The sequence below is a fragment of the Lepisosteus oculatus genome, chromosome 2 (assembly GCF_040954835.1).
Source record: "Lepisosteus oculatus isolate fLepOcu1 chromosome 2, fLepOcu1.hap2, whole genome shotgun sequence".
Classification (NCBI taxonomy): Eukaryota; Metazoa; Chordata; class Actinopteri; order Semionotiformes; family Lepisosteidae; genus Lepisosteus; species Lepisosteus oculatus.
The window spans coordinates 72,610,163-72,637,002 of NC_090697.1; the positions used below are offsets into that span (position 1 = coordinate 72,610,163).

The 26,840-nt window shown below is 41.2% G+C and overlaps 1 protein-coding gene across 3 annotated transcripts; it reads left to right on the forward strand.

Moving 5' to 3' along the window:
* Positions 1-3,697: 3,697 nt before the first annotated feature.
* On the forward strand, positions 3,698-26,106 carry anxa4 (annexin A4). 3 transcript variants are annotated; one of them, XM_069183023.1, is made up of 13 exons: positions 3,698-3,814; positions 11,896-11,953; positions 14,014-14,101; positions 14,867-14,961; positions 17,555-17,668; positions 18,165-18,255; positions 19,050-19,129; positions 19,774-19,830; positions 20,783-20,876; positions 22,595-22,690; positions 24,440-24,498; positions 25,373-25,495; positions 25,847-26,106. In XM_069183023.1, exons 2-13 carry the CDS (start codon positions 11,945-11,947, stop codon positions 25,904-25,906), a joined length of 966 nt encoding a protein of 321 aa, XP_069039124.1. In that variant the 5' UTR covers positions 3,698-3,814; positions 11,896-11,944; the 3' UTR covers positions 25,907-26,106. The 3 variants fall into 3 exon arrangements, with proteins under 3 accessions (XP_069039124.1, XP_069039126.1, XP_069039128.1); XM_069183025.1 differs by lacking the exon at positions 3,698-3,814 and adding an exon at positions 3,985-4,092; XM_069183027.1 differs by lacking the exon at positions 3,698-3,814 and adding an exon at positions 7,766-7,847.
* Positions 26,107-26,840: the final 734 nt, after the last annotated feature.

The window sequence follows — 26,840 nt, forward strand, 5'->3', positions numbered from 1 at the left end:
TGATCTATGTGACAATTACAATTACAAGACAATGCAGTAAGTAAACAGATTAGACAGATTAAACATTTTTTACTTGCAGTATATGATATATGGTCTGAAATGTGAAACAAAACTAAAATATCAGTCATGGAATAATTCATTATTTTAAGAAGTACTTTAATACTGCTTAAAGTGGGCTATCCACTATCTACTCATCTGTCTAATCACTTAATCCAATTCAGGGACACAGGAGCCAGAGTCTATAAAAGTGGACTGTTTATTACTTAAATACTGTATGTATTCAGTCATTCATTTAATCTTTATTCTTAGACTGTCATGTTGTATCTTCAAGTGATTCCAACATTGAACATAGTTATGCTAAAACATTGATATTGTCCACATAAAAAGCTCTGTATTGACACAGCACAAGTAATATCACTATTAACAGAATGATATCAACTACCTGTAAGTGTAGCACGTGTCCAGCCTAGGCATGATGGGACAGGGAAACTGATTATTACAGTATTTGTTTAAGGGTAGTTTCTTGCTTTGTTTTGCATATTCAAACCCCTAGGACTACTTTCGTAAGCTGCTTGTTGCACTCTACATGAAGAAAAAGCATTTACCTGTTTATAAGAACAAAAGAAAAGCCCATTTAATTTATTTTTAATGCCATTTTGTTTTAAGAGTTTTATTCATGGCATCAGATTCAGCAAATGGCTTGTTTCAGACTCCCTCGACATTTTTGTAAAACTCTTGTTCCAGATCTTTAATGCCTCATTTACTTTGCACTTGTGTTCTCTGGTCTGCATTTCGTGGATCCTCAAATCCACTTGTCTGGTTTTGGGAATACTTTTCAGGATTCTGAAAGCTTGTCGCAGGTCCATCGGTAATAGTTTCTGAGGCAAAAGAGATTTGATTCCTTTACCCTGTCTGTGAAGGAAACTCCCTTAAAAGTGCAGAATTAACCAGGTCAACAACTCCACATGTTATTGTGGGTGTGGTGCTATACAAGAAGGAGAATTTCAATAAAGTACCAAACATTACAGCAAATAATGCTTTCTGTATTGTGCATCTAGAATAACCTTTAAGAAAACTATTGAGAAGTCTGATACATTGTATACACAGTTATAGAATCACAGATATACTGTATAAAGGGACACCCTACTGTCAGGTGGGGAGCTGCTAAAGTGCATCTAATGTACACTGCAAAAAACACATCCATTCATTTCACTACATTTCCTTCATGTCACTGTGCTAGTATGCAAAAAGGACACCCTTGTGTAAGGGATTTGCATCCTCATCAGACTGAAATAGTTTTCTACTAATAAATCATTCTCAGAGACACTGGGGGACATTTACACATTTGCTTTTATAGGGCGACAAACCAAACCATAATGCAGTGTACGTGTTGTTCTCTCTGCCCTTGTCTCTAGACTGTTCCGCCTCTCCCCTCCTGCACCCCCAGGGCCCCTGCATTCTCACCCCCGGCTCGGCAGGGAAGGAGAGAACCACCCATTCAAATCAGGAGTGCTCAGCCCCTGACCTCCGTTCCGTGTCTCCTCGGGCCTCACCTGTGCAGACATTACCTGTAGGATCTCTGTCGCCCTGCTGGAGATGTTTACCACTGACTGATGAAACTCTCTGCTCAGTGGCCTTCCTTCCTCACTGTAGTCAGTGATCCCTCGCCTACACACTGCTCCCTTCTTCACGGACATTGCCTTCATTGTCTTCTGTGCAGCACAGGCATTGCAATTCTAAGTGGTGCCTACCTCGCTGTTTTCTTTGTCATTTCTATTTTTACTTATTTACTGAATTTGGATGATTTTACAATGTATGATGTATTATTGTGTATATTGTGAATTGCCTGCTGAGCAAATAAAAACAATAATAATAAAGCACTTGTGAATGCATATATTTCAAGTCCTGCCTTTAAGTCCATCTATCCAACAGCAGAATCCCACTCACTCCTTGTAGGGGTCTCAGGTATTCCAAATGCACAGGCAGCAAGGCAGGACTCCCCCCTGGACTGGACACCATTCCACTGCAGGGCTCATACACATGCACTCTCACACAGGGACAGTTCAGAGACACTGTCAAAGCAAGCAAGGATTCAAACACAGTCTTTTACAGGCATTTCTGTCACAACTACACTGCTCCACTCCCTACTCCACATTCTACTGCGCCCTAAGGCCAGGGCTCCTGCCCCAGGAGACTTCTATACCGTCTGGAGTGACATCACCTGCTCATGCCAGCTTGTCTTTGGAATGTGTACGGAAAACGCAGAGAAAACCCACACGGACCCAGGCAGAGCATGCGAACTCCACACCGAAACCACCCCAGTCATGACCCAAACCCAGGACCCAAGAGCTGTGAATCAGCAGTGTTAATCACAATGCTATCAAATCAATAATTAAAAATAATCATGGAACACATGTAGAAAAAACTAAAAATGAAATAGCATTACAATGCATAATATAAAATGTGTAATTCGTGCAATTAACCTTTTTTTTGTAACTTTCAGCTTTTATTTTATCTTGCTATTGTTTTTTTTCTGCCATTAAGTACTTCGGGGTGTTACATAGCATCCCTATATACAGTAAATAAATCTATCCTAAAATCGTTCATCTTGTAGAAACCTATATTTATGAAAGTAACTTAAAGGTTGCTATGGGAATATCCCAAAGCTCCCAAAACTGGTGTGACATTCTAGAGAAATCTTTGTACTATTTTTAGTGTAGGGTATACATTGCCAGTCATACAAACGTATATTTTCCAGAGGGCAAGAATGATTACGGGGGGGTGACGTCACCATCCCGAAACTTATTTTGGAACTGTGCGATGGAGGGAGGGCCGTATCATTTAGGGTGCGGCGCGACTGCCAAGCCTGATGTGATGAGCACAACGTGGAGCCAGCTGTGCCTCACTAGTCACAGTACAGCGCACACAGACACAGAAAGAAATGAGCTCCTTCTTTTAGTAACATGAAAACCGACATATAATACTCCAAAAACCTGGATGGAGGAGAGCGTGTTTAGTGTGGGTGTATATGGTAGTTGAGGATAACGCGGCGGTTTTTCAGAATTATGTACCTTAATCCACCTACGTGAGAGGAAAAACAACAGGTAATTTCGAAAGTTTGAAACAATTTTCTTCATCGGCTGACAAACGTCAAAACTGCTCAATCTACTAGATTACCATTGGCGCATATGAACTATTACAGTGATCATCACAAATATATTCACTGGTATAAAACAGCTGCTATCAAAATGCTCGCAACTCTGCTTTTCCATTACCGTGGTCTTAAAAAACAAAAGTGCTTGACGAAAGTGGCTCCATCCAACCGGTTTGCTTCGGTTTATTATTGTGTTCACAAGGCTCCGGGGACGTTAACATTAAAGTGATGAACATTGTTCCCTAAACAGCAGCTTTACATTAAAGTCGGCCTGACAAAATGCTTTATGAATAAGAGTATGAGTTATGGGTATGTATATATACTGTAACAGGCTCTTCCACAACAAGCCACATCCAGCCACCCGATTTCTGACCGCTTTATCCGATTCAGAGTCGTGGAGAGGTTGGGGCCTATCCCGAGAACGCACAGGCTCCGGTAGGGAGGTACAACTACCGATGTAGTTTCTGAGGTTTCTGCAATGTGGTTGGGATGTACAGTACTTCCGTTTTACTCAACAGCCGAAACACGAGACTCAAGTTTGCGGACCGCCCAGATTTCTGTCCTCGCCCATAAAACCCTGAACACACTCCTATCCTTCAAATTTGGGAGCTCCAAGATTGCAGCCTCTTGACACTGTCGTAAGCGACCCAAGACTGACAGGTGAGTGCTTACGAGATGGCAGCTGTGTATGTTTAAGAGCTAACAAAATAAAAAAAAACAGGATTCAAACAGAGACCGTGCATCCGAAAGGAAGAACATCATCGAGTAACCTATCAAGGGGCGGAATAAATCGAAAGTAGAGGAAACAGGATACGAACGGTCACTTTTACGTATGTTTATACACGGATAACAATTCGGATCAATGCAACACCTGCGCTTAATCAACGGCGACGTCTGTTGTTTTCACTTTCGGGTTTCAACTCAAACTCGCAGTACGAGTAAGTTGTGTGTATTGGTCGCTGAAGGCTGTCAAGAAGGGCGGGTTTGTTTAGTTCTCCAGAGAAGGAGAAAAAAAGACAAATGCGCTTGGCCACGAATTCGAAGTTTGTGGTCGCACGGTTTCTTATCTTAAGGACCTTGTCCTCCAGAAAACGTTATTACCAAATAATCCCAGTTTTGTTATACTTCGTTATCATCATTGTATTGTGACACTTTGTTTGCTTTTTAAAGTCTAAGAACCACCGCGGTGTGCCATTTTGATTTTTTTTTAATTCAATTTGCCGGTGAAGATCAAAAAAGTTGCCCTTTATTTTTATTTCTGGCCATTCCATTAGGGGCTTTAGATGCTTTGATGAAACTCTCCGCTGCTACTAAGTAACATACAGATCGCGGAGGGTGTGTAGTCACGCAGGCCTGGTGTAGTTTTTAAAGTTAGAGCGACGCAGGGCGAAAGTAACCCTCGCCTGTTGCAGTGAATTATGGCGAGTGAATGAAAGCGCGTGTATCAGTCCGATTCAGTCCGATGGCGAATAGTTTCAGAATTTTAACCGATACAAGTTATGGCAACGGTTTACACTTGTTTCTAGGTACAATAATTTGAATTATGTCTCATTAAGAAATAAGTCCTTTTTTTTTAATGGGTGTCAATTAGTATCTGTGAGGGAGAGCTTTGTTGGGGGGAAAAAACACCAGCAGACACGGGGGTACCTCAGGGCAGAATTTAGAACCACTGATGCAGTGTGCTGCGATCGTGCATTATTTATTACTTATGGATCACCCTACCTGATATCTCCCTCAGTCCATCCCCCACTCAGACCTCTTCATTCTGAAACTAGATTTATGCAAAGATAACTTCTAAGATAGTTTGTGAGCATGAGTTATCTTATACAGTCAGATAAGTTGTGAGGATTATGATTCTACCACATATAAAGAAAAACCCTGCATGCAATTCACTTATGGTGATTAAAATGTCCAGTTTTGTAACTCGGAGCTGTTCTCTGCAAAGTCCTCTTCATTTTAACACTGATAGCTAGTATGGATGCAGAATCATAAGTTATTGATCATGGGTTTTGCTTGGTGTAATTAGAGATCTGAAGTTAAAGCTGCTATGGTAAAGAGGGATATTCCAGATCTGGCCTTTGGTGACAATTTCTCCTGGTTTTTGATCCAGCTCTTCACTTAACTGAGCCCTTTGTTAAGCTGCTAATTCAATTGGAATGATTACATTGTTTGGACTTTTTCAGTGCTAGAGATTTCACTAAAACATAACGTATAATTTAACAGGACTTCTATAGAGGAAAATGATTATCATAATTAATCAGACTTCATTTCAATAGAAAGCTGAGCTGGAATGACACACTGGTGTTGTGTTTCCTAGCAGATCATATTTTTTCAGTCTGGAACTGATCTGATCTTGATGTCACTAGTAAATCAAGACTAAAACTGATAGCGAGCTGTAACAAATGCTTTCATTCTTTGACACAGCTGATAACTTAAAAACAAGGAATGTGTATTAAAACATCCCTTTTGGTGAAAACATTTGCTCTATTACACCTACAAGTAGTGCACAATCTTGTTGGCACATAGTCATTTTTTTGTTCACTTGGTTAACACTATCGGACTTCCCTACAGTATATGTTTGTATTATAGGGGAGCTGTTTATTTTAAAAGGACAATAGAAATGAGACATGGCTGTTTAAGTAAAATCAAACAGGCTTATTTTTAAATCCTTCTGGGACAGTAGTGGTAAGTAAAGAAAAACCTACATTTTACTTGCTTAATATTAACCTCCTTTCTTACTATAACTGCAAGCACCAGGTTCATCTCTTACTGTCTCTGGCTGTAGATGGGTTGGAACTTCCAGCAGGAATGGGTCACAAGCACCAGGAATGGGGAAGCACTGTAGTTTACTTCTTTAAAACCTAACTATTGCTTTAATTGGACCAATAAATTTAACGACTTTTCTCAGCTTGTCGGATACTAGTGATTTAAGTACTGCAGATTGTGAGCAAACTGCACTCATGACATCCATACCAACAATTCAAGTCCCAGATTTTAAAATTTCCAAGGATTGGATGCAGCGCAGATTTGAATGAAAGACTCTCCTTTGTGCTATGCTGTGAAATCCACCATCATTTGCATTTCATGTGGGAGAAGTCTCTATTGTTACAGATATTGGAAACTAAGCAAGGAGATCTGAAGGGGTTATAAACCACATTTTGAAAAGGTGGAGCATTCTACTTAATTAATTCCAAATCCAGATTTTTGTTTTTTGCTTGTTCATTCACTTGCTCTAGACCTGTGGATGGGATGTAAAATTCGCCAAGAAAGCAGTTTGTTAATAATGGAATTCATTGTGAAGTTGCTATGAAACTGAAAGACAGAAATGAATAAACTGAGCACTAAATCTAAAGTGTCCAGTTTCTGCAGAGCTCCAAGCCTCTACAATCCTGCATGTCTGGGGTGTCTTTGTACTGTATCTCTTATGAAGAAGTTAAGCACAGGAGTGGAATGAATACTTTCAACATGGATCAGGTGGTTAGTTAGGTATTAATTCAGGGGTAATTATGGAAATGACCCATTGCTGGATGGCTTGTGCCATATTTCTGCAACCTTTATTTGAACTCTTACAGTACATTAAATAGTTTTCCACTGTTAAAAACGACCACAGAAAGTAAAGGGTAGAGAGAGTGAGCACTGCAGTGTTTCCGAACTAGTTCCTACGATGTCATGTTGAAATCGGTTCTCATTTTGTAGCTTTCAACGTCCCCTTTCTTATCTGTATACTTGTTTTTTATGGTAAAGTTAGAAAAGAAAATGCTGGGTTGATTTTGAAAAGTTGTCTAGACACAATGGCCGTGTCCCAGTTCTCGCTCTGCGCCCTAAGCCCTTCCTCCAAGTCCACACTTCTGTGACGTGGGGCACATGTGGACTTCATCTGCGTGAGTATTCGAGGGCGCGTCGTTATAACAATTGTAATGGGAGACCCCCCCGTTTGGGGTCGCTTGCTGGTTACAGAGTTCAGAATCAAAATCTTCTGTTGTTGATGTCGATTTTCCAGTGGCTAAGTGCAGGTCGGCAGATAATTAAAAAAAAAAGAATGTTTAATTCTCGGCTCGCAGCTTGACCTATCCCAGCACAGACGTCGTGACCCGTGGGTTCATTCATGTTGAGCAGGGCACTTCTCAAAACGGTCGAAGTAAACTAAGGAGAACGTGGCACAATTGTCTGTCCCAGTACAAAAATGACAGTACGAGAAACGTAACGCGCTCATCCACGTTCGTTCAAGATAAACTAAATAAGGTAAACTTGACAATACCTAAAAGCTTTGTATTATTAAATATTCCTTGTACAAAATACACCGCAGTTAAACGAATCTTCATCACTTCAAATTGGGTGTTAAACTAAAAGCTTTATGTCAAAACGTCGTTGCTAGAATATATACATTATGAATCTACAGTGACCTAATACATTTTAAAACTGTACAAAGCTCAATTTTACTTATACGTGAATATCATATTCTCCATGGCAACTTCTCTCCGCTTTGATAGGCTACGACATGAAACGTCACGATTCCGCAAAGACTTGTGGGTAGTTCCTTGCTGCGGAGCCCGTTCTGATGCGGGCTTCAGAGAAGGGGGCATTGGGGACGGTCGTGAGCACCCCTGTGAAACATCACCTTTAGAAATGAGACACCCTGAGCCCTTCCAGACTTGAGCGAGAACAGACATACGAAGGACGCAAGACAGCAAGTGTGCGTATTTAGACACGGCCTTAGTGTCCTATACGTGTAGCATGTGACTTTGCCCCCACTCACCGATCCGTTTTGACCAGTTTTATTCCTGAATCTCATTTAAAATGACAATTAAAGGACTCCCTTGTTATATTTTTCTGCGATAAAAAAGCGTGATTGACATCACTTTTTCTCTTTCCCTTTTGTTAAGTATTTGCTATTGATCATATTTGTAGCATTTTTAATGACTACTATTAATTTGGCTTGGCATTCACAAGTTAGCTTCAGCAGAATTGCCTGTTGTAAACCTCTTTAAAAACTGAAAGGAAGGAAATGAGATAAATTCAATTGATTATGGCGCTCTTATCATACCAAAGGATGTGTGTGTTCTCTATGTATGCTCAAACGGCCTCACTACACAGCATATTCATTGGAGAAGAGAGAAATTGCTTTGATAGTTAAATTAAATTAATTAATGCAAACACTTCTATTCCTTAACTGCCACAGCGTAGAACTAAACCACAGAATACAATCTCTTTTTTGTTGAAAACCTGCTCTTTTATTATTCGTACATGTGATACCCATTACTACATAATGCACAGTGAATGAACAGAGAAAGGACTGGCTAGACCTGACCATATGCTTGTTTGAGTAATTAAAGAGACAGTGAAAATTTAACTTGCAAAGATTAAGCCTGTTACTAGTGTCTAATAAGTGGATAAACTGATAGACATATCTGTACTGCTGGCACCTCATCCTGGAGCCTTGGCAATGTTTTATTTTGTCATTGCATTTTCACTGTATAATTCATGGATTTGTGGGATTTTAGCTCCTGTTGTTTTTGATTGTACATGGCCTCTGTGGACCTTCAGTAATTGTCTACCCCTTGTAGAAATGTGTATCCGAGTCAACATTCTTGTCTCTTGTTCCAGCAAAGCAAGCGAGATGCATTTCACAATGTGGTGTCTGGTTAAGTCCCATTTAAATGTAGAACCCAGTCATTGACAGACCCAGGTAATCTTGGACAGTGTGCTTATTTACAGATGCCATGCCCTAAAATACAATGTGGCCTGTGTATCTCTTGATCACAGTGGATCTCTGTGCCAGTGTCATCACAAACTGGGAGACTCACTGCTTAATTAATTGGAAGTGAAAATGTAAGCTGATCTTACAGTAAGATGCAGTAAGCGGAGCAAAACTGCACTATGCTGACCTTCAGCCTCTAATTGTCATTGAGACAAATGACTCTCTAGTGTCTTAAATGGGTGATGTGAGTTGTTTTTAAAGGGGGAGACTAAATGCCACTGACGGTCACGGTTCCTGGGTCACTCTTCAGCTGGGTCCCGTGAATCCATTTTAACCATGATTTGGGTGATGGTGTCCGCTAGGTGATCATTTTAAAGACTGTTGTTTAATTGGGTCTCTTGAAAGAGTAGCGGTATCTTTCAGCAAAGAGAAACAAAAGGCACAGAATTCCAGAAATCTCGCATGTAGTATGTGTCATCTGAAATGATTTGCTTTTTTACGTATTCTCTCTGGTCATTTATAATTGCACTGTATGAATGAATCAAGTGCTAGGCCGAGTATCACAATAGTGGCAACGTGCAGGAAATGTAGCTGACTACACCACCTTGCAATTTTAAGCAGAGTAGAGGAGTTTATTGCCATATGTACATTGGAATTCTTATTCGCGCTGATCACTCGGGACATAACTGTACAGCAGACAACACAGTACAACAGACAACACCACACAATGTAGACAGTCCATTAGAAACCATACAACCAGGACTATAAATATGTTGTGGAAAATAATAAATGTGTAGCAGGGAGAAAAGAACAAGGTAGACCATGCAAGAAGTGCACAGTGCAGACGTGCATTGAGTCTCAGGCACCACAGTTAGCTGTTAAGGATTTTAAAGGTGCTAGGACCCTTCTCTCATACAAGTAGTTGAACACCCGAAGGCCACCAGTGCATCCACACACCAGCACACGACGGGTAGATTCAATACTGGAGATTGTAATCTTCAAGAAGGTAGCATGGACCGCTTAAACAGGAGAAAAAAAAGACGGCGCATAAGAGATTTTCCAGCTCAAGCCACAGTTCAAACCAATGCTTAATGTTGGGAAGAAGGGGAAAAAAGAACTGCACAGTTCGGTCTCTTCAATGAATAGAGTATAGCCAGCTTTCCTTTAATTGCTGATAGGACCTACACCAGAATGGGTTTGTGTTCCTAAAGAGGGATTTATTTTCCTGTCCAAGAAGAAGAAGAAATGTAAACCCAGCACAGCTGGGGGGAACAAAAAAACACTTTCTTACAAACAGTTCCTCAACCATTTCAGGGCCAGAAGAAACTCGGATTCCTCCCAACCCAAGCAGATGGCTGTGAGCTTTATTAGTCAGTTTCCGCTGCCTCTGTCCCATCTGAGGCGCCAGGAAAAAGGGTGGAAAACCAGTCCAGGCGCAGTACCTCAGTTGTGTTGCTGCTGCCTTCCTTTGGCCTGTTGCTTCTGAATCAAGTGTTCCATTCTGCTGTAGTGACACAGAGAGGGCTTCCCTTGCCCTGGGAACCTGGGGTGAAGAAAAAAGTGCCTGTGCCTTGCCCACAACAGGCTTTTTAAACACTTTTTGGCCTACCAGCCCCATTTTCAGGAGCTTACCGTTCTCTGAATCGATGGCAGGAATGTCCAGGAGTAAACAAGCAGGGCTGCTTGAGGACTGTGTGTGTCTTACAGGTTGTTGGGTGGCACAGACCTGTGTCTTTCATTCCTCTCTCCTTTGCTTCATTCTGTCCCTCTACCCCAGCTCCAGTCCTCACCAGCCTGGCACCTTCACCCATGTCACCCCTTATTGTGTGGTAATGTATGGGGATCTAGTCAAAGAGTGTCACTCACTCTCAAGAGGATCACTGTCTGCTGTATAGTTTGCACAAAGGTGGAAGGAGTAGCTGAAAAGGAAAGGGAAGTATGCACAAAAGAGAAAGAGAAGAAAAAGTGACACCATACCTTATCAAACACAGTGGCTATTGTATGTAATACCCAAGTAATCGTATCCTCCTAAACTGTTGCTCTACTATAACTTTGGTCCCCCTGTGACCTGTACCAATACAACTTTGGCATAGCTCTGATCGCCATCTTGGGGTTGGGGGTATGGTCAGTAAATTAGACATGTCCAAGGAAATGGTTATATTCATGCTGGTACTGTCTTGTCTGCTCTGATGAAACACATTGTGTTTCTCATTTGATGACCCTCAGTATAACCAGCATAACCCCACGGTTCATTTAAGGAGAGAGAAGTCGAAAAGCTTCTGATTCCATGCATGTGCTTTGCAACATTGAGGATAAAGACCACACAGAGTGAGTGAAGCTGTTTCAAGGATGAGCAGAGAATTTTTATATTGGGTAGAGAGTAGATGTGCATACATTGAGGCAAATAGTGCCCTTCCACCCTTTACTACTGTGAAAACATTAAACCAGACTGACGGGAATAGCCGTCTCCTTCCTGAAATCACCCAAGGGATCACTGACCACGGCTCTCACAATCCGACACCGGTTTTCACCTGCAGTCCAGACACAAAAGACCACCTCAGTTCCAACAACTTTGCAATAAGTCTGTGCGGGAGTCTTATTTTTTTTTGTATCCATATTTACAGTAAGTGAAAAGCAAATGGCAGAGTCTCTGGACGTATTGTTACCACTGGACAGTGCTCACTTGGATTATAACTGGCTTAACTAAACTCTTATGATGCTTTGATTGGGTAAATGTTGCCTAGTTTTTCAGTAACTAGAGCATCACTTTGTAAGAATGAATGAGTGAATGAGGAGGGGAAAGAGTTGTAGAACATCTCGACTCTCTTGGTATCTTAAGCAGCTGCAGTTTTACAGGTTTAGTGTGTGGCTTGACAGGGTTGATCCTTAGCGTGCCATGGTGTGACTGTTGTAGACTGGTGTGGAGTGTAGAATGACCGTACATGGTGAATGACCTTTGCCCCTGGCCCCTGGGTGCATCACAGACAGGGCTGCATTGTCCAGACACTCAGTTTTATAATGACTGTTTTGTTTGCTCACCCAGGTATCTCCTCCATCTCCTCCACCTCTGAGGCAGACTCTCTCCTGTTACCATGGCAGCGGTAAGTCCAAAGTCCATTTCTGTGTCTGTGCAAAGAGACTGACACTGTCCTACAAAATCCTTGCTTTCGGAAGACTTTCATTTAACGGCAGTCATTTTAAAGGAGGGGTGTTTTGACCAAAAGTTCTCTGAATTCTGAAAAAGGCTTGCTATTTCTACTAATTTTTTTTTAGAAAGTGCTGGAGAGAATTTTTATTTGTGCAGCATCAAATGAGAAGTTGAGATAAAGAGACGTGTTTCTTCCTACCCCTTATTTTTAATTGAATACTGGGAAATGAAATCCAGTTTATTAAAAATGAAAAACCTAGGCAGTGAAGATACAGAATTTTTTATGAAAAGTTAGTCACTCTTTAGTAAAGTCTTTAACTGGCATTCATACAAACAGGCATACCATAAAACATGCATGAACTGTCAAAATATACAGTACACTTGCGTTCGAAACACCTTACTTTTATGGCTACATTCACAGTACCAATAAGGTTTTTTCCTGAAGCCATGACCTCTAATTAAGTAATTTGCTTAGTGATTTTTTTGTATCGATTTCAACAACAAACACTACAACAGGAAAGAAAATAGAAACCTTTGATTAGTCTACAGAAACTGAAACTTTGTTTGGACAGTTACAATACATGGAAAGTTCTGGAAACCTCAGCAGCATGCGCAGTTTGAAATGTAAGATGAAAATTTGTTTAGTTTTGCCTTTACAGACTTTTTCATTGCTCTGTACTCTGCTGTAGAACATTCTAAGATTTTCCTACAGATACTGCCTTGGAACAAGCCTGTCAGTATTGTCCTACATTTTTAATGTAGCACAAAGGAATCTTGTGTGCTGAATGATATTTAAGTTCAATTTTATGCCCACAGACTATACCTGTGACAGAATACATAGGCTCCTAATAAAATTCAGTCTAGTACCCAGAATTCCTTCCTCTGCTCCCAGACAACAATTTTCCACCAACATATAATTATAGATTGTTACAGGATAATAATAGTTGCCTAAGTCTTTTATTGCTCTGTAATTTAGGCAATGTATAATTGTACTACCATGTTCTGTTCTTATTTATACAAAATTAATGTGCCTTATTCAGAATACAGAATGGAGTGAAGATGAAATTCATCTCACACTTCAACCAGCTATTAACGAGTTTGGAGTTCTACGGTCTTGATGAGCTGAGCCTGTACCATTTGAGCCGAGAGCCCTGTAGCCCTGAGGTCACTGGTCCATGCCTGGGCCGTGTCACCAGGTGACTGACATTGGTCTTCCTAAAGCAGAGGTGGAATCCAAAGGGAATGGACTCATTTTAACCATTGTACCCAAACATCACCACACTATCAGACGACGTTTCTTCTTTAGTCTCAACCAGGTATTGCCAAGAATTTTTGCAAGGAGATGAGTTACATATTTACCCGATAATATAGCCAACGAAACGGCGTATTGCCAGTTCAGTGCATAACACTATAAACTTCATTAGTTGCTTGTTTAAAAAATTCTGACACAAATTCTGACACCATACAGTGTCGCGAGAAGCCGGAGCCTACCCGGCAAGCAACGAGCGCAAGGCAGGGTACACCCTGGACAGGGCGCCAGTCCATTACAGTGGGCTTCATCAGTGATAAGAAATGTTTATTTCAAACACCTGCTATATGGAATAGTTGTTAGCCCTGGTGTCATTAAAAATCCAAGGGCGTTTCTTGAAAAGAGAAGTGGCATTAGCCTGGTGCCCTGGCCAAACTTTTTCCATTGGTCTTTCCCAGTCCTGGCCTTCTAATAATTCCCATCTCTGAACTGACTTCATCACTCTGTTCTCTTCCTCACTGAGAGCTGGTGTGTGGTGAGCGTACTGGTGCGCTTTGGCTGCTGTCACATCATCCAGCTGGGAGCTGTATATTGTATATCTATGTTGAACCTAAATGTTCGTCCTAAATCTATGCTTAAAAAGGCGTCTCTAACCTGACATTTATGGTCACTGAGAAAGATGGTCTTTTCCATAACCAATTAAAACTAATTTCAAACCTTCACTGTACTGGCGCGGTGACCTCATTCAACCCTACACCTTCCAGATCGGCTCACGGGGTACAGTGACCGAGGCGTCGGGGTTCAACGCAGAGCAGGATGCCCAGAACCTGAGAGCCGCCATGAAGGGTGCAGGTGAGTGACCGGGGAGGAGGGGGAGCTGTGGGGGACTGACCAGTGAGAGCCAGGAGGTTGTGGGAAGGCAATGACACTGCTGAGTGCCCTGCTCTTTTGCCCTGTGCCTTGGTTGGAGGGCTACTGGGGGGCACTGCCCTGATCAACAGAATCGCTGGTCCAGATTTGCAGTGACCTCCTGTCACCACCTGGATTGCACAGATAGCCAAAAAAATAGGGTTGACCATACCGCAGTTTATTAAAGATTCGACAATAGGCACGCAATAGTAATGAATGAGGGGAAAAAAGATAAGAAGTAAATCTAATTGTGCCAATGTTTATTTTTGACTGTCTTGCTATCTGTTTACACTGATTTGCTATTAAAAGTAAAAATGTATCAGGGCAAATATGAACTTCCTTGGAGGATGTTTTGGAGTGCAGATGAAGTTAATGCAAGTAAATGAAGAGTAATTGCCCCAGCCTGATTTTAGTAAGAGTAGTATTTGCAACAGACAACGCATTGAAACTGGGAAGCTCTGTGCTAGAAGATGGGTTCACATTGTCTGTGTTGTTGGACAATGGCTCCCTCATGGAGAGTGTGAAGAGTCACATGCCCTGTACTCACCCTGTGCTGGCGTAGGCATCCCATTATTTGTATGTATAGCTCAGACTTGAATCTGCAGATATTGTTCCAGTGGCTGGATGACATACGGTTCAGTACGGGAGCACTAAAAGCAGCTGATGTCGTCAGAGTTGTGTTGCTGTAAATTGGTTTGTTGTCCTCAGGTACTGATGAAGAAGCCATCATCAAAGTTCTGGCCAAACGAACAATCGCCCAGAGGCAGCTCATCAAGCAGGCATTCAAGGCATCAGTGGGAAAGGTAAAGATCTTGTACTCCAGACTCCCCCTCTGACAGGCACAGCCCAATCATGGATTCAGTTTCTCACCAGATCGGAACAGTTCCCCAGCCAGAACTCCTTTTCCCCTCCTTCACTGCTTGGTATAAATGACTTCACTGCTGTGGTGGCACACGTCTTCATGTTATTTTAGTTTGTAAATTACTCTGCACCTGCTCAAATGAAATAACCACTACTTGCAACCTGTTAGTAGGAGGTTAATGCTGGTATTAATCTCATTTTGCGCTTTTCCTTTCATTTCTTCTAAATCTAATGGAAGGGGCAGACCTATTCCTCTAAATAAATGAATTCATATTCCTCTGAATAAAGAACCAACAAAACATTTTTGTATCAGCGAATTCTCCTAATTCCTTGGAGTCTCCACTCTGGAGTTTTCAACCAAGAGAAAGTTGGAGATTGTACTATTAAATGTAAAACTCTGAGTGTTTATAATATCCCTGTAAAACTCCACCTGAGGCTTTAGTCACCTAATTGGGCTTTTGAAGTTCTGTGAACCAATTTAACTATCCTTAATTATGCAGAGTGATCTGTACCCCATGTGCAAGGCCACACACGCTTTGTAGTAACAACCTTATAAATCGGTGTGCTGGATTTTACCATGTTAATTGCTTCTTAAAACTATTTTAAACAGATTTGAATTAAGCATTCTGTTACATAAATACAGTTATCGGACCCCTCTCTTAATGAAAAGAGTTCTAGTGTCTTGCAGTTTTTAAGCCCTGCTAATTCTAGACAATCAAATTGTCGATTTTTATTTTATATGTTAAATAGTAATTCAATTTAGAGAACAGCTTACTAGTAGCATTCAACCACACAAGCACCAGTACTTTTTGAAAAAGAATTATTGATTTGAAGTATTTGCTGACACCTTTATGCCTGGATTACAAATTAACAGGAAGCCACAATTTATTAATTTATTTATGAATCGAGCAAAACTCAAATCGCAAAATTTAATCGAGGAAAGGCTCACATCCATAAAAAGCCTCATTGCCAGTTTAATTGAGAAGAATCTGAGGTGTCAGTAGTGCTGTGGCTCTCTCTGCTTCTATAAATGAAGGTTGCTGATAGAGGTAGATGGACAGTAGGTGTATTATATCACAATGTGACTTCCTGCAGCTAAAGGGTGCTGGATTGTCAGTGTGGGAAACACTTTTCTTGTATCCTGATAGAACTGGAAGTTAAACATTAAGTGGAATTGAGGTATTGTGGGGACAGAGACAGGCACAGGCTTGTACTGATGTATTGACCAGGTAAACAATCGTTAACGCCAGCAGTGTGGTAATGTCTGTTATCTCTAGCAGGTGGCAGCAAGGGCAACATCAGCATGTCTGTGCGTGGGTGCAATGCTCTCTGTGTGGGGTGAGGGTGGGTCATTGTCCCTCAGTTTGACCAGCGAAAGTCAACGGTTAAATATGAAAAGGAGAACTGAAACTCTGCGGTATGGCTGGAATTATTACTCAATAAAAGGTTCCTTGTCCCACACACCGACAGGGGGTTTAGGTTGTTGAACTTTTTCTGATAACAGCTGGCGTGCTCTCGGAGTGTGATGATATACTGATTGTATCCATTGGCCGAAATGCAGAAATGGTAAAGAAAATGGCCCAAAAGATGTGAGGCCGAGCTTAATCATTGTGTGAACCGAGGGGAATGATAGATGACACAATTAACTACTGTTATAATCATTAAATTCTAAGCTAGGTGTAGACAGATCAACCGTTCTATAGATCCAGTACTCCATTTTCTTAAAGAATCCATAACTGATTGATGCCACAACCAAAGATCACTTAACTCATTAGATTAGGTGGAGCAAAGACTTGATTCATACTCTGCCAACCTTCAGCCCAAATAGTTAATAGAAATATCGGAAAAACTACAAATTAATGTTGACACACTTGAACCACAATTAGAAGAATTTACGGCATTGTTTTGCCCGATTAAACATAAGTTGTAAAAAAGTTGAGTTAGTTTAAATACCACTAAAGTAGTAGAAAAGTATTCTAAAAATATGCTTCACTATGTAATGATGGTCACGCATTTGGACAGAGTGGTCCAATCCATCTTTAAAACTTTTAATATTGCAAATAAAAGAAAATGGCCCCCTTTTGTGAGAATATAGGGGACCACAGAACTTTTTTTTTTAAATTTAATGTTTTTTATGTTGCAGTGCAACACTCGCATGCCGGCCTTACTCAGATAACAGATCTACACACAGCCTATATCCAACACTTTCCTGAAATTGAGTAACTACATCAAAACCTGTGATGCACTGCTTCATAAACATGTTAACTCTTTCTCAACTGAACTAAGTCTTTACTACAGAGACCGCTGCAGGTCGGGTGAGGTAGAACTGTGGGACGAAAATGCTGTGGAAGAGAGCATCTGTGTTTATTCTCCTACCACACAGAGACAAATTCGACCCATGAATGTGGAAAAAGGGGTCACTAAATATAATAGTGCTACAGTCCAGTTGAGCAAAATTGATTGTTCATCTCCCCTTCAATGGAATAAAGTCTGACTACAGTTTGACTGATTGACATCTCTCTCTCTCTTCGTCAGGACATGCCTGATGAGATCAAATCGGAGCTGACTGGGAACTTCGAAAAGGTGGTGGTTGGGCTCCTGATGACGGCGCCTATGTACGATGCCTACGAGCTCAGAAACGCCATGAAGGTCAGACCACTGGAACACTATCTGACCTGGGAAACAGTCAGGAATGATACATGAGTTATCACGGAATCACCTGTCCATTCAAATCTTACTCTTGCTTGAGTGCGGAACAGAAAATCACACTAGGATCAGATTGCATCCCTACTGGAAGGAGTTCCCTGCTGTTTGTGTTTGTTATTGACACCCATGGGCGGAGCGGTGGCTCTGTGGCTAAGGATCTGCGCCTGTGACTGGAAGGTTGCCGGTTCAAATCCTGCGGCCGGCAGAGGAATCCTACTCCGTTGGGCCCCTGAGCAAGGCCCTTAACCCTAATTGCTCCAGGGGCGCCGTACAATGGCAGACCCTGTGCTCTGACCCCAAGCTTCTCTCCCTGTCTGTGTGTCTGTGTCTCCATGGAGAAAAGCTGGGGTATGTGAAAAGACGAATTCCTAATGCAAGAAATTGTATAGGGCTAATAAAGAAACATTATTATTACATTATCTTCCTCTCTCTCTCCCAGGGTGCAGGTACAGATGAAGGCTGTCTCATTGAAATCCTGGCATCTCGAAGCAACTCGGAAATCAAAGAGATCGCAGCAGTTTACAAAAAAGGTACATGTCCCTTATGAACATAGAGGGGGTACAAACGGAGGTATAGTGGTGGCAGGAAAAAAAATGATGCCAACCAAAAGCACAAAGAATTTTTTGTATAACAGGAGATGTAACCAGTATGAACTGGAACAGGATAATGCTGGTATGTCATGCTATCCAAGGTAGTATCCCCTTCACACAACTCTGCCTTCATTTGCAGCATCCCATTATTGTCAGGAGAGTCGTGGTGCTGTGATGGTTAGCACACCACATACCATGTGTTGGCCACATGTTTGTATGGATTTCTCACCATGTGCTAATTTTCGCCGACAGTCCAAAAGAATGCAGTTTAGGTTTGATTGGCTGTTAAAAAGGTTATATTTTAAGGCCCCACTTTAACAGGCATTTCACCGCTTTCACAGGTGGAAGATGTGAAGTAAAGTATAGGGCATGGACTGTTTTACCACCATTTATAATAGCCAATCAAAGATCATCTGTATGCCTTTGGGATGCTGGAGGACATTCAAGGGGATTTCTTACCTGGGGAGAGGGGGAAACCGTTAACCAGTAATGGTTATGACGTAGTGAAAAGGGAACCAAAGAAACAGCCTTCTGATTCTTAGTGTTTTCAGTTCAGTACAATTCTAATGGAACATTAACAAGCAGACCTGTGCTTGTATGAAAATGAAGACATAAGACCCGTGCTGGGCACAGGACATGCTGTGTGAGAGCGGGGTTTTTATTGATGCATGTTGTCCGACTGTTGCTGCTGGTGTGACCGAGTGACCAGAGATTAATGAGATTGTGTTGTGCAGAGTACGGGGAGACTCTGGAAGACGCTGTCTGCTCCGACACGTCTGGAATGTTCAAGAGGGTCCTGGTATCTCTGCTCACGGTGAGAATACTCTTCCACCATTGGGATCATGTGCCTTGAGGGTCTGCATCTGAAACGTCAGTTGATAGTAAAGTAAATCCACATTATCCATCAATTTACAACAACCAGAAAAACGTCTGCTGCATAAGCCCTTGGAAATAGCTTGGTGGAAACTTCCATTTCAGGCATGACAATGCCATTTCTACTGCGATTTTATATCTGAGAGAAGTAAGTCAGAAAAGTCCCAGAGGTAATTTAACAGGCATTTAATTGCTAGAACAGGTGGGAAATATGAAGTTAAGTATAGGGCATGGACAGTTTTACCACTTCTAATTTTCTAAATTCCAATGCTATGGTTTTTAACTCAATGACATGCAGCCTCTTGGACAATGGAGGACTGCCTTGCTGAAACTCATACAGTGCAGTCCATAAGTATTTGGACTAAAATGGGAGGACTGTGTATAAAAAAGGCTGTTATTTCTATATTATTTACCCAATATAGATGTAAATACCCACGAATTAAAGCTGACATTCTCCAATCCAACTTTCTGGAGTACAGAGCCAAAACAACAAAAATTGTTACTGTCCAAATACTTACGGACTGCACACTACATCTTAATTGTTTTCTATAAACCTCGACATGACCTTTCTCTTCTCTCTGGCAGGCTGGACGTGATGAGAGCAGTAATGTGGACATGGCACAGGCTGTGCAGGATGCCAAGGTGAGACTGTCAGTTTTTTTTTAAATTAATATTGTTCAATAAATCTAAATGATTAACTAAACCATTCCATTAAAATAAAAAAATTGGAATAGAATAGACTAAGATGGGTGGTGCAGTCTGAGCCTCAAGAGTGTTAGGCATCAGCCATTTAATCAGTCAGCTAAAGGGAGGAAGCTGGCAAGAAGAATTCATGCTGTAGGACAGGATGCAGTGGTTTTTATTGATTAAAGTAGGCAATTTACATAATCATCTTCCTGGAAGAAAAACTGTGCCTTTAATTCCAATGTCGTGGTCATGATGTAAATGCACTGTCACAGGAACCAATCTGAATTAAAACCATGCACTGCTTCAGAGTGCAGACCGATCAATGGGAATTCACACTGGAGAACAGACAAATACAAAACAAACAAATCATTTATCGTGGGACAAATCAATTTCGGGAAGGACTTAAGAGATTCAGTCCTGACAGAAGTGGGATGAGAAAGGTATGGATTGGAATCGTGTTATAGTGAAAACAGGAAGTGTGTCTCGATACCATGAGTTGTGGGCGCACTGAACAATCTGTCAGACTGCGAGTCTGTTCCTTATAGAAAGTTTAAGGTGGTTTGCAGATCAATCTTTAAAACCAAGCAGATTACCAAGAAAGACTGATGAGGTTTGAGTGGGGAGCTGGGTCAATGTGTGTTGGCGGCAAAGGAGCAAGTAGAGGTTAATTCCACATTGAAAAGTAGAAAGAAGAGGAACATTGTTTAAGCTGTTGAACCTGCTTTGGACATGAGTGACCCGCCTCTCAGTTAAGCTCAGGAGCCAAAATGTTTGTTTCTTCATTCCCAATTGCCAAGATGTACTGTTTGTCTCTTCTGATCACCTGATCAAAACAGCTTGAAGTTGAGTGTATGAGTCCATCGGGTTACAGTTTCTGTCAGTCGCTTGACGTGATCATCTCCGACAGGACATCTACGAGGCAGGGGAAGCGCGCTGGGGTACTGACGAAGTGAAGTTCCTGACAGTGCTGTGTGTCCGGAACAAGCCTCACCTGCTGCAAGGTATAGCTCCCTGCCTCAGTGTTTGAAAATTGTACATTCTCACACCTTTCTGGGGGGATTCTGATTCAGAAGTGTTCAGTTCGATTCCAGCATTATTATCCTCGGGGAAAATTTGTAGTGGACTGTGCCATAAGACAACAACAAAAACAAGGAGGACAAATATCTCTAGAAGAGATGTTGGTACTATGGTCTCTTTTTATCAGGAAATCTTTAAGCAGGAGATACTGTAAGAAAGTAACTTGACATTGTTTGAGACGGATGTTGCCGCAGGGATGAAAGATTTTCTGAATCTGTTACTTTTATACCTGGGGACACAGAGAGGCCTCCCAGATAGGTGTAGTGTAAATTCACAATGGAGGGGTTGAGACACACATTCCATAATGCTCTTGGCCTTCTTTCCAACCTTTTGCTTGTAGAAGAAATTTAAGTTGACTGAATTTGCCCCAACGATTTCTCTACTTATTTTCACTCATTTTTATTACATTACAGTATTATTACAGTACAATTAAAGGTATTGATGTTGCAAAACCAGCAAGTGAGACGGTACTGTACGTTTAGACCCTTTCTATAAATGACGTGTAGAAAAAGTGTTAAATTGGTCATGTCTACCTTGAAATAGCTGATTTAAAAAAAAATAGTCTCTGTTGCCCATTTTTATAAGTGATCTTACAACATTCATTTTATCAGGGACCCAAGTACTTGTACTCATTGACTGTCTACAGTCTGATTACACAAATAATCTAATTACACTAGGTTGGATCAGTGACAGATTCCTTTGTTATTAAGACATTCATCTTCATCTTTATTTAATAAAAGCATTTACAATGAGTTCATAATGACTCCACTTTGATTTCCTTTCATAAGCTAACCACAGCTGTTTCCTTAGATAACCATTTTCCCAATTTCACCTGTTTAGAACTACTGTAGGACCCATTGTATGGTTACTGTTTAACTTGAAGTTCTTTGGGCGTTTCTGTGCCAGCAGCTGTGGTTGTATCCCACAGAAGTTATCTTCTCATCGTTGGCTTCTCATCCAGGCACGTGTGAACCAGCAGTTAGCATTAAGGATATAAAACTGAAGGGGGAAAAGGTCAAAGTAATAATGGAATTTTTTAATTATTTTTCAGAGCAAGGTCACAAAAGCCCCGAATGCAAAGATTAAAATGCTATTGTATATCATGTGCAGGTCTTACTCATTGCTCCCTTTTTGCATTTCCTCTTATTTGGTTTTGCTCGCTTTTAAGTTTCTGCTGAGATCGATAAATTCCAATTGAAATAGCTGTGTCCACAAAAACAGCTTCTAGGAGGCCTTTGAAAACCCCCTCTCTGTCAGGGGCATGTTGAAGTGTAAATTGGGCTGCCAGCAATGTCACTTCGCTTTTAGCAATGAATGCTTCCCCTTTGTAAATCTTAGAATAAGAAGTCTGTTGTAACAATAATGCTTAAAGCAGTTCCGACTGGACAAAGCTGACTTTGTAGATTAGGCATAATGTTCCCATGCGTTTTTATGAGCACCCCAACTGGGGACACACAGGAGATGGGGGGGATACTGTGGGGAGTCACACTTGCTGGCCTCTCATATATCCCCAACCTATTAAATTATAGATAATATAAAATGATAAGAACAGAGGTCACATCTTGCAGAGAGCATTTGTACAGCATACCTTGGGGTGAGGGATAGTGCCATTGCAGTGAGGGAGATCTGCTCTGTTTTACAGTGTTTCAGGAATATCAGAAGATCTCGGGCAAAGACATTGAGGAGAGCATTAAGAGGGAGATGTCTGGCTGTCTTGAGGAAGTCTTCTTGGCTATAGGTAAGAATACAATGTAAGAGTGATGCTAACTAGCTCATCCAGCCTTTTATATAGTTCAGGTAGCTGTGTGTGCAACTCCTGACATCCTTCCCTAAAAACACACTTTTTATGACAAGTTTCACACTGCAATACTGCGTATTTTGTTTAGCAAGAGGTATTAACAGAGTGTCTTAGGAGAGCATGCTGTGTTGGGTCCAATTCTTATATCATTCTGTCGTGTTTTCTAACAGCCAGCAAAAAGATACTGGAAAAATGGAACACAAAATTTTCAGATAACTCAGATTAATATTTTTCTAGTGGCAAAATTTCACATATTGACTACTGCAAAACAACAATAACCCTAAATACCTTTAAATACCCTGAAATTTCCCTGCATAAAAGCAAGTAATTTGGCCAAGGATAAATGTCAAAAGTAGGGAATGCTTTGACGGACTATTAAATGATAACAATTCACTTTAAACAACTCCATTGAATAGTGTGAAGAGGTAGTCCAAACTGTATGTCTAGAAAGATGACATTTGGGTGTCCTAAATACTATCGTATATTTTTAACAGTCTGGCAGCTTTTCTAAAGATCTCAAGTGGCCAAAACTGGTGACATTCAGACTGAAGTTGTAAAAGGTGCTCCTTGGATGTAGTGAATGGGGTCATGCCCAAGTGCTGACCTAGCAGAATAGTTCTTACCCTTTGACTTGAGATATCAACTTGTTTACACTTTATTTGATGTCTGCCTGGGTTTTTTGGCGTTAATCACATGCTCGACACGAGCAGGGGGATCCGACTCATGTAGTCAGATGTACTGTATGCCGTTTAGATAAGCTTAAGTAAGTGCCAGTCCAGGTCCGTGTGTGGCACAGCTCATTGTGCCATGGTGCTGGTCTGAATGAGGGACATTGGCTCCCATCATAGAGTTCTGGGTTTCTGGTCATGAAAATATGAACCTTTTTGGTTCAAGGACAATTTGTTCTGGGTACCGGCTGTAGGACAGCATAGGTATTAATTTGCCTGTAGCCAAGTAAGTGATGTTCATCATTCATCCCTGTGTGAACCCCTGTAGCACAGAGAAAGGGAGCTGTGGTATGTCAGGGCTTGTGTTCTATGAGTGACTCTAGCACAGCTTTGCTAACAGGTTGCTGGGCATCTGTTAATACACTCACTCGCATTTTCTCCTAATTAACTGTTTGCCCCCAAGTGGGATTACAACCCACTAAAATGCCAGTCTTGCCTCTGAAAGCAGGCTGTTTAATTAGTTCTAAATATACTTGAGGGAGTCTGTTTTCAAACATATTATAAGCCAGTCAAAACAAATTTGAATCCGAGCATTACAAAACACACAGTGCTTAATTAAACTCTTGCCCCTAGTAATGTCTCCATGTAGTTTTTTTTCTTCATTAGAATAAAAATAGTGCCTTCTGAAGGGATAGCAAATGAGTATAAACATCTTAGAGGGTTTATGTTAAATAAAACATATGTCATCCTGTTCTCTTCATTGACGACGTGTCAGAAATGTAGTTTCTGGCACTGCAAAGTGTTTATACTGTACCTTATATCCTGGGAAACGGCCAGTCAAAGGAGACAAAGAAAATACATCTTTAATCCTGTTTCTCTCAAGTCCACACAATTTACAAATGAAGGCATGGAGTATATAATTCGAGCTATGTGTGAACTAGCCTCTTATACTGATTGGCTGTATTTGATAAAACTGCTGTATTTTATAACGGTGTGTGAATGACTGCATTGTGTTTTGTAGTGAAATGCATCAGGAACAAGCCAGCTTTCTTCGCCGAGCGTCTGTACAAATCCATGAAGGTAACCAGTGTTGTTCCTGCAGCGTCAGTGTTCGTATCCGTTTGGTGTTTGTGGATGAGCAGCAGCATTAGTCACAGCTACAGCCCAAAATCGGCTTCTGCAAAGTCATGCGTCACAGTCAAACTTTTTTTGTTGAATTATACTAAACTCTACTTATAAATTTAGGTGCAAACAACTGGGGTAGGGTTTGTTTAGATTGCAGCCGTGAAAACCACCATTTGTGTACCTTTGAGTTTAAAAAGACTACACTCCCATTAACAGGAATAGCTCAGAGCAGAGTACACTGACTTCACTGGTGTGCCCAGTATTTTGTATTTCTCTAGTTACTTTTTCTGCCTTTGAAGTACTTTAAGTACCTGGCATTTTTAGGATAGAACTCCCTTTGCAGCCTTTAGAATGAAAGAGCATGTAGGTGAAAAGTTACAAAAATAATTCTGGCTATGAGATTTCTGAAGTATGTTTTTACAATGATGACGGAAATTGCATCTCTTTCTGAATATACATCTGTAGGTAGGTAAAAATTCAGTATTAGGGTTAAAAAGTACACTGTATGATTTCCCTTTACTTGAAATACATCACATTTATTTCCACAGAAACCGTGACAAACAACAAACAGTGGCTAAAAAAAAAAAGCCCATCTAAAGCCCATCTGGAATACTAAATGGATGTAGGGTTTAGCCATCTTTGTTTTCTTCTGTACATTGCTGTAGTTACCCCCCATACATTCCAGCTGGACTCCAGCTGTTAGTAATAACAAGCTGGTTACAAAACCAAATAAATTCCAGTAGGTGCTGTGTGAATGGACTGCACTTTGTGTGCTGAGTGTGTGTCGGTTCAGTACAGTCTGACTCCCTGCACTGGGCTCTCTTCTTAGGGTCTGGGCACCACGGATAGCATCCTGATCCGAGTGATGGTGTCCCGTGCCGAGATCGACATGCTGGACATCAAGTCCGAGTTCCGCAAGATGTATGGCAAGACTCTCTACTCCTTCATCAAGGTGAGAACCAGAGGCTTGCCTGCCGAGTGAAAGCATGGGATAGACAAATAAGCAAATAAGCACTTAGAAAACGTACTACTGCTCAATATTCAATTCAGTAATCCAATACAAGGATAATATGATGCAATTCATATAATAATACTAGGGACCTAAGGGACTGGACTGTATTCACAGAAAGAGCTGCTTGGGAAATATGGGAGTGGTCTGTGATCAGAGGAAAATTGAATTCGGAATCGCTGCACAAGTGGTCTGGACTGCAGCTCTAATGCACGGCAAAAATTTGTAGCTCATTTTTAGTGTGTTTTTTTAAAGGTTCAAGCTGCATTCTAACATCTGTTTTATTTGCTTCAGGGCGACGCCTCAGGAGATTACCGTAAAATCTTACTGGAGCTTTGTGGTGGGGACAACTAAGGGACCAAGCCAAGAGGAGCTGCGATCCGCTCACGCATACCCCAGCATTCCACACCGGCACTGGCTGTTTAGCCACAGTGCCCTCCAGTGGTGCGAGGCTGTACTGCATCTTGCGTCTTGCTTGTATTATTAAAAATAACTGGAAGGAAAAACATGTTTTGCTACATGCACATTTTGCAATAAATCTTACAGAAAATCTGTCTGTGACTTTGCTTTACGTTTCTTGATGCACATAGTGTTTTTACATTTCTGGTGCATTTTAAGGGAACACTGAAAAAAGAATTGCTAGCTCTTTAGATTAAAGTGAGGTTGCCTGGCCACTTTCTGTACAACATTTTAATAAGGTCTTTGTTTTACAAGCTCAAACATAGATGGCCGAAGCAGAATGATGTGTACTATTTCACGTGTCTCTTGAGTTCTGGTTTTGCAGACAGTACAGCAATGCTCAGACTCTTGGCTGTCTCAGAAGAGTAATCCGCTTTCTTGGAATGATATTGACGAACATACTAAAGCATTTTAAAGGATATGGAACACACCCATTGGAAGAGAGAAGAGAGCTGTTAAGATGCAGTCTTCTTCTGTGAAGAACGGTTCGGTTTTGATTCTGATCTATTGGTAATTTAACCTCATTAATCGTCGGGTTTGACTGGGATCAAAAATGATACCGGGTCACCTCCCCTCCTGCTCTGTTCTGAGGTGAGTTTGTAGAGAGGTGGCAGAGAAGTTTTGCTCAAGATATTGGAGAAAACATCCAATAGCACCAAGGAAGGCGTGAAGGAAGCTATCTCTGGCTCAGTGGCTCTGTGGCATCAGTAATCCCAGGTAAACCTATCCTTCCTGGAGGAGAAAAATGGAAAAGTAGAGACGTAAATGCTGTAGTAGCTAATTGTTTCCAAAACCCAAACATGGGCAGGATGTGTCTGAGGCATGCACT

Excerpts from the sequence above, each read along its gene's own strand:
- anxa4 (XM_069183023.1), top strand. Across the intron at positions 17,669-18,164 it reads AGCTCAGAAACGCCATGAAG|GGTGCAGGTACAGATGAAGG; the intron begins GTCAGACCACTG and ends TCTCTCTCCCAG. Across the intron at positions 25,496-25,846 it reads CTCTCTACTCCTTCATCAAG|GGCGACGCCTCAGGAGATTA; the intron begins GTGAGAACCAGA and ends TATTTGCTTCAG.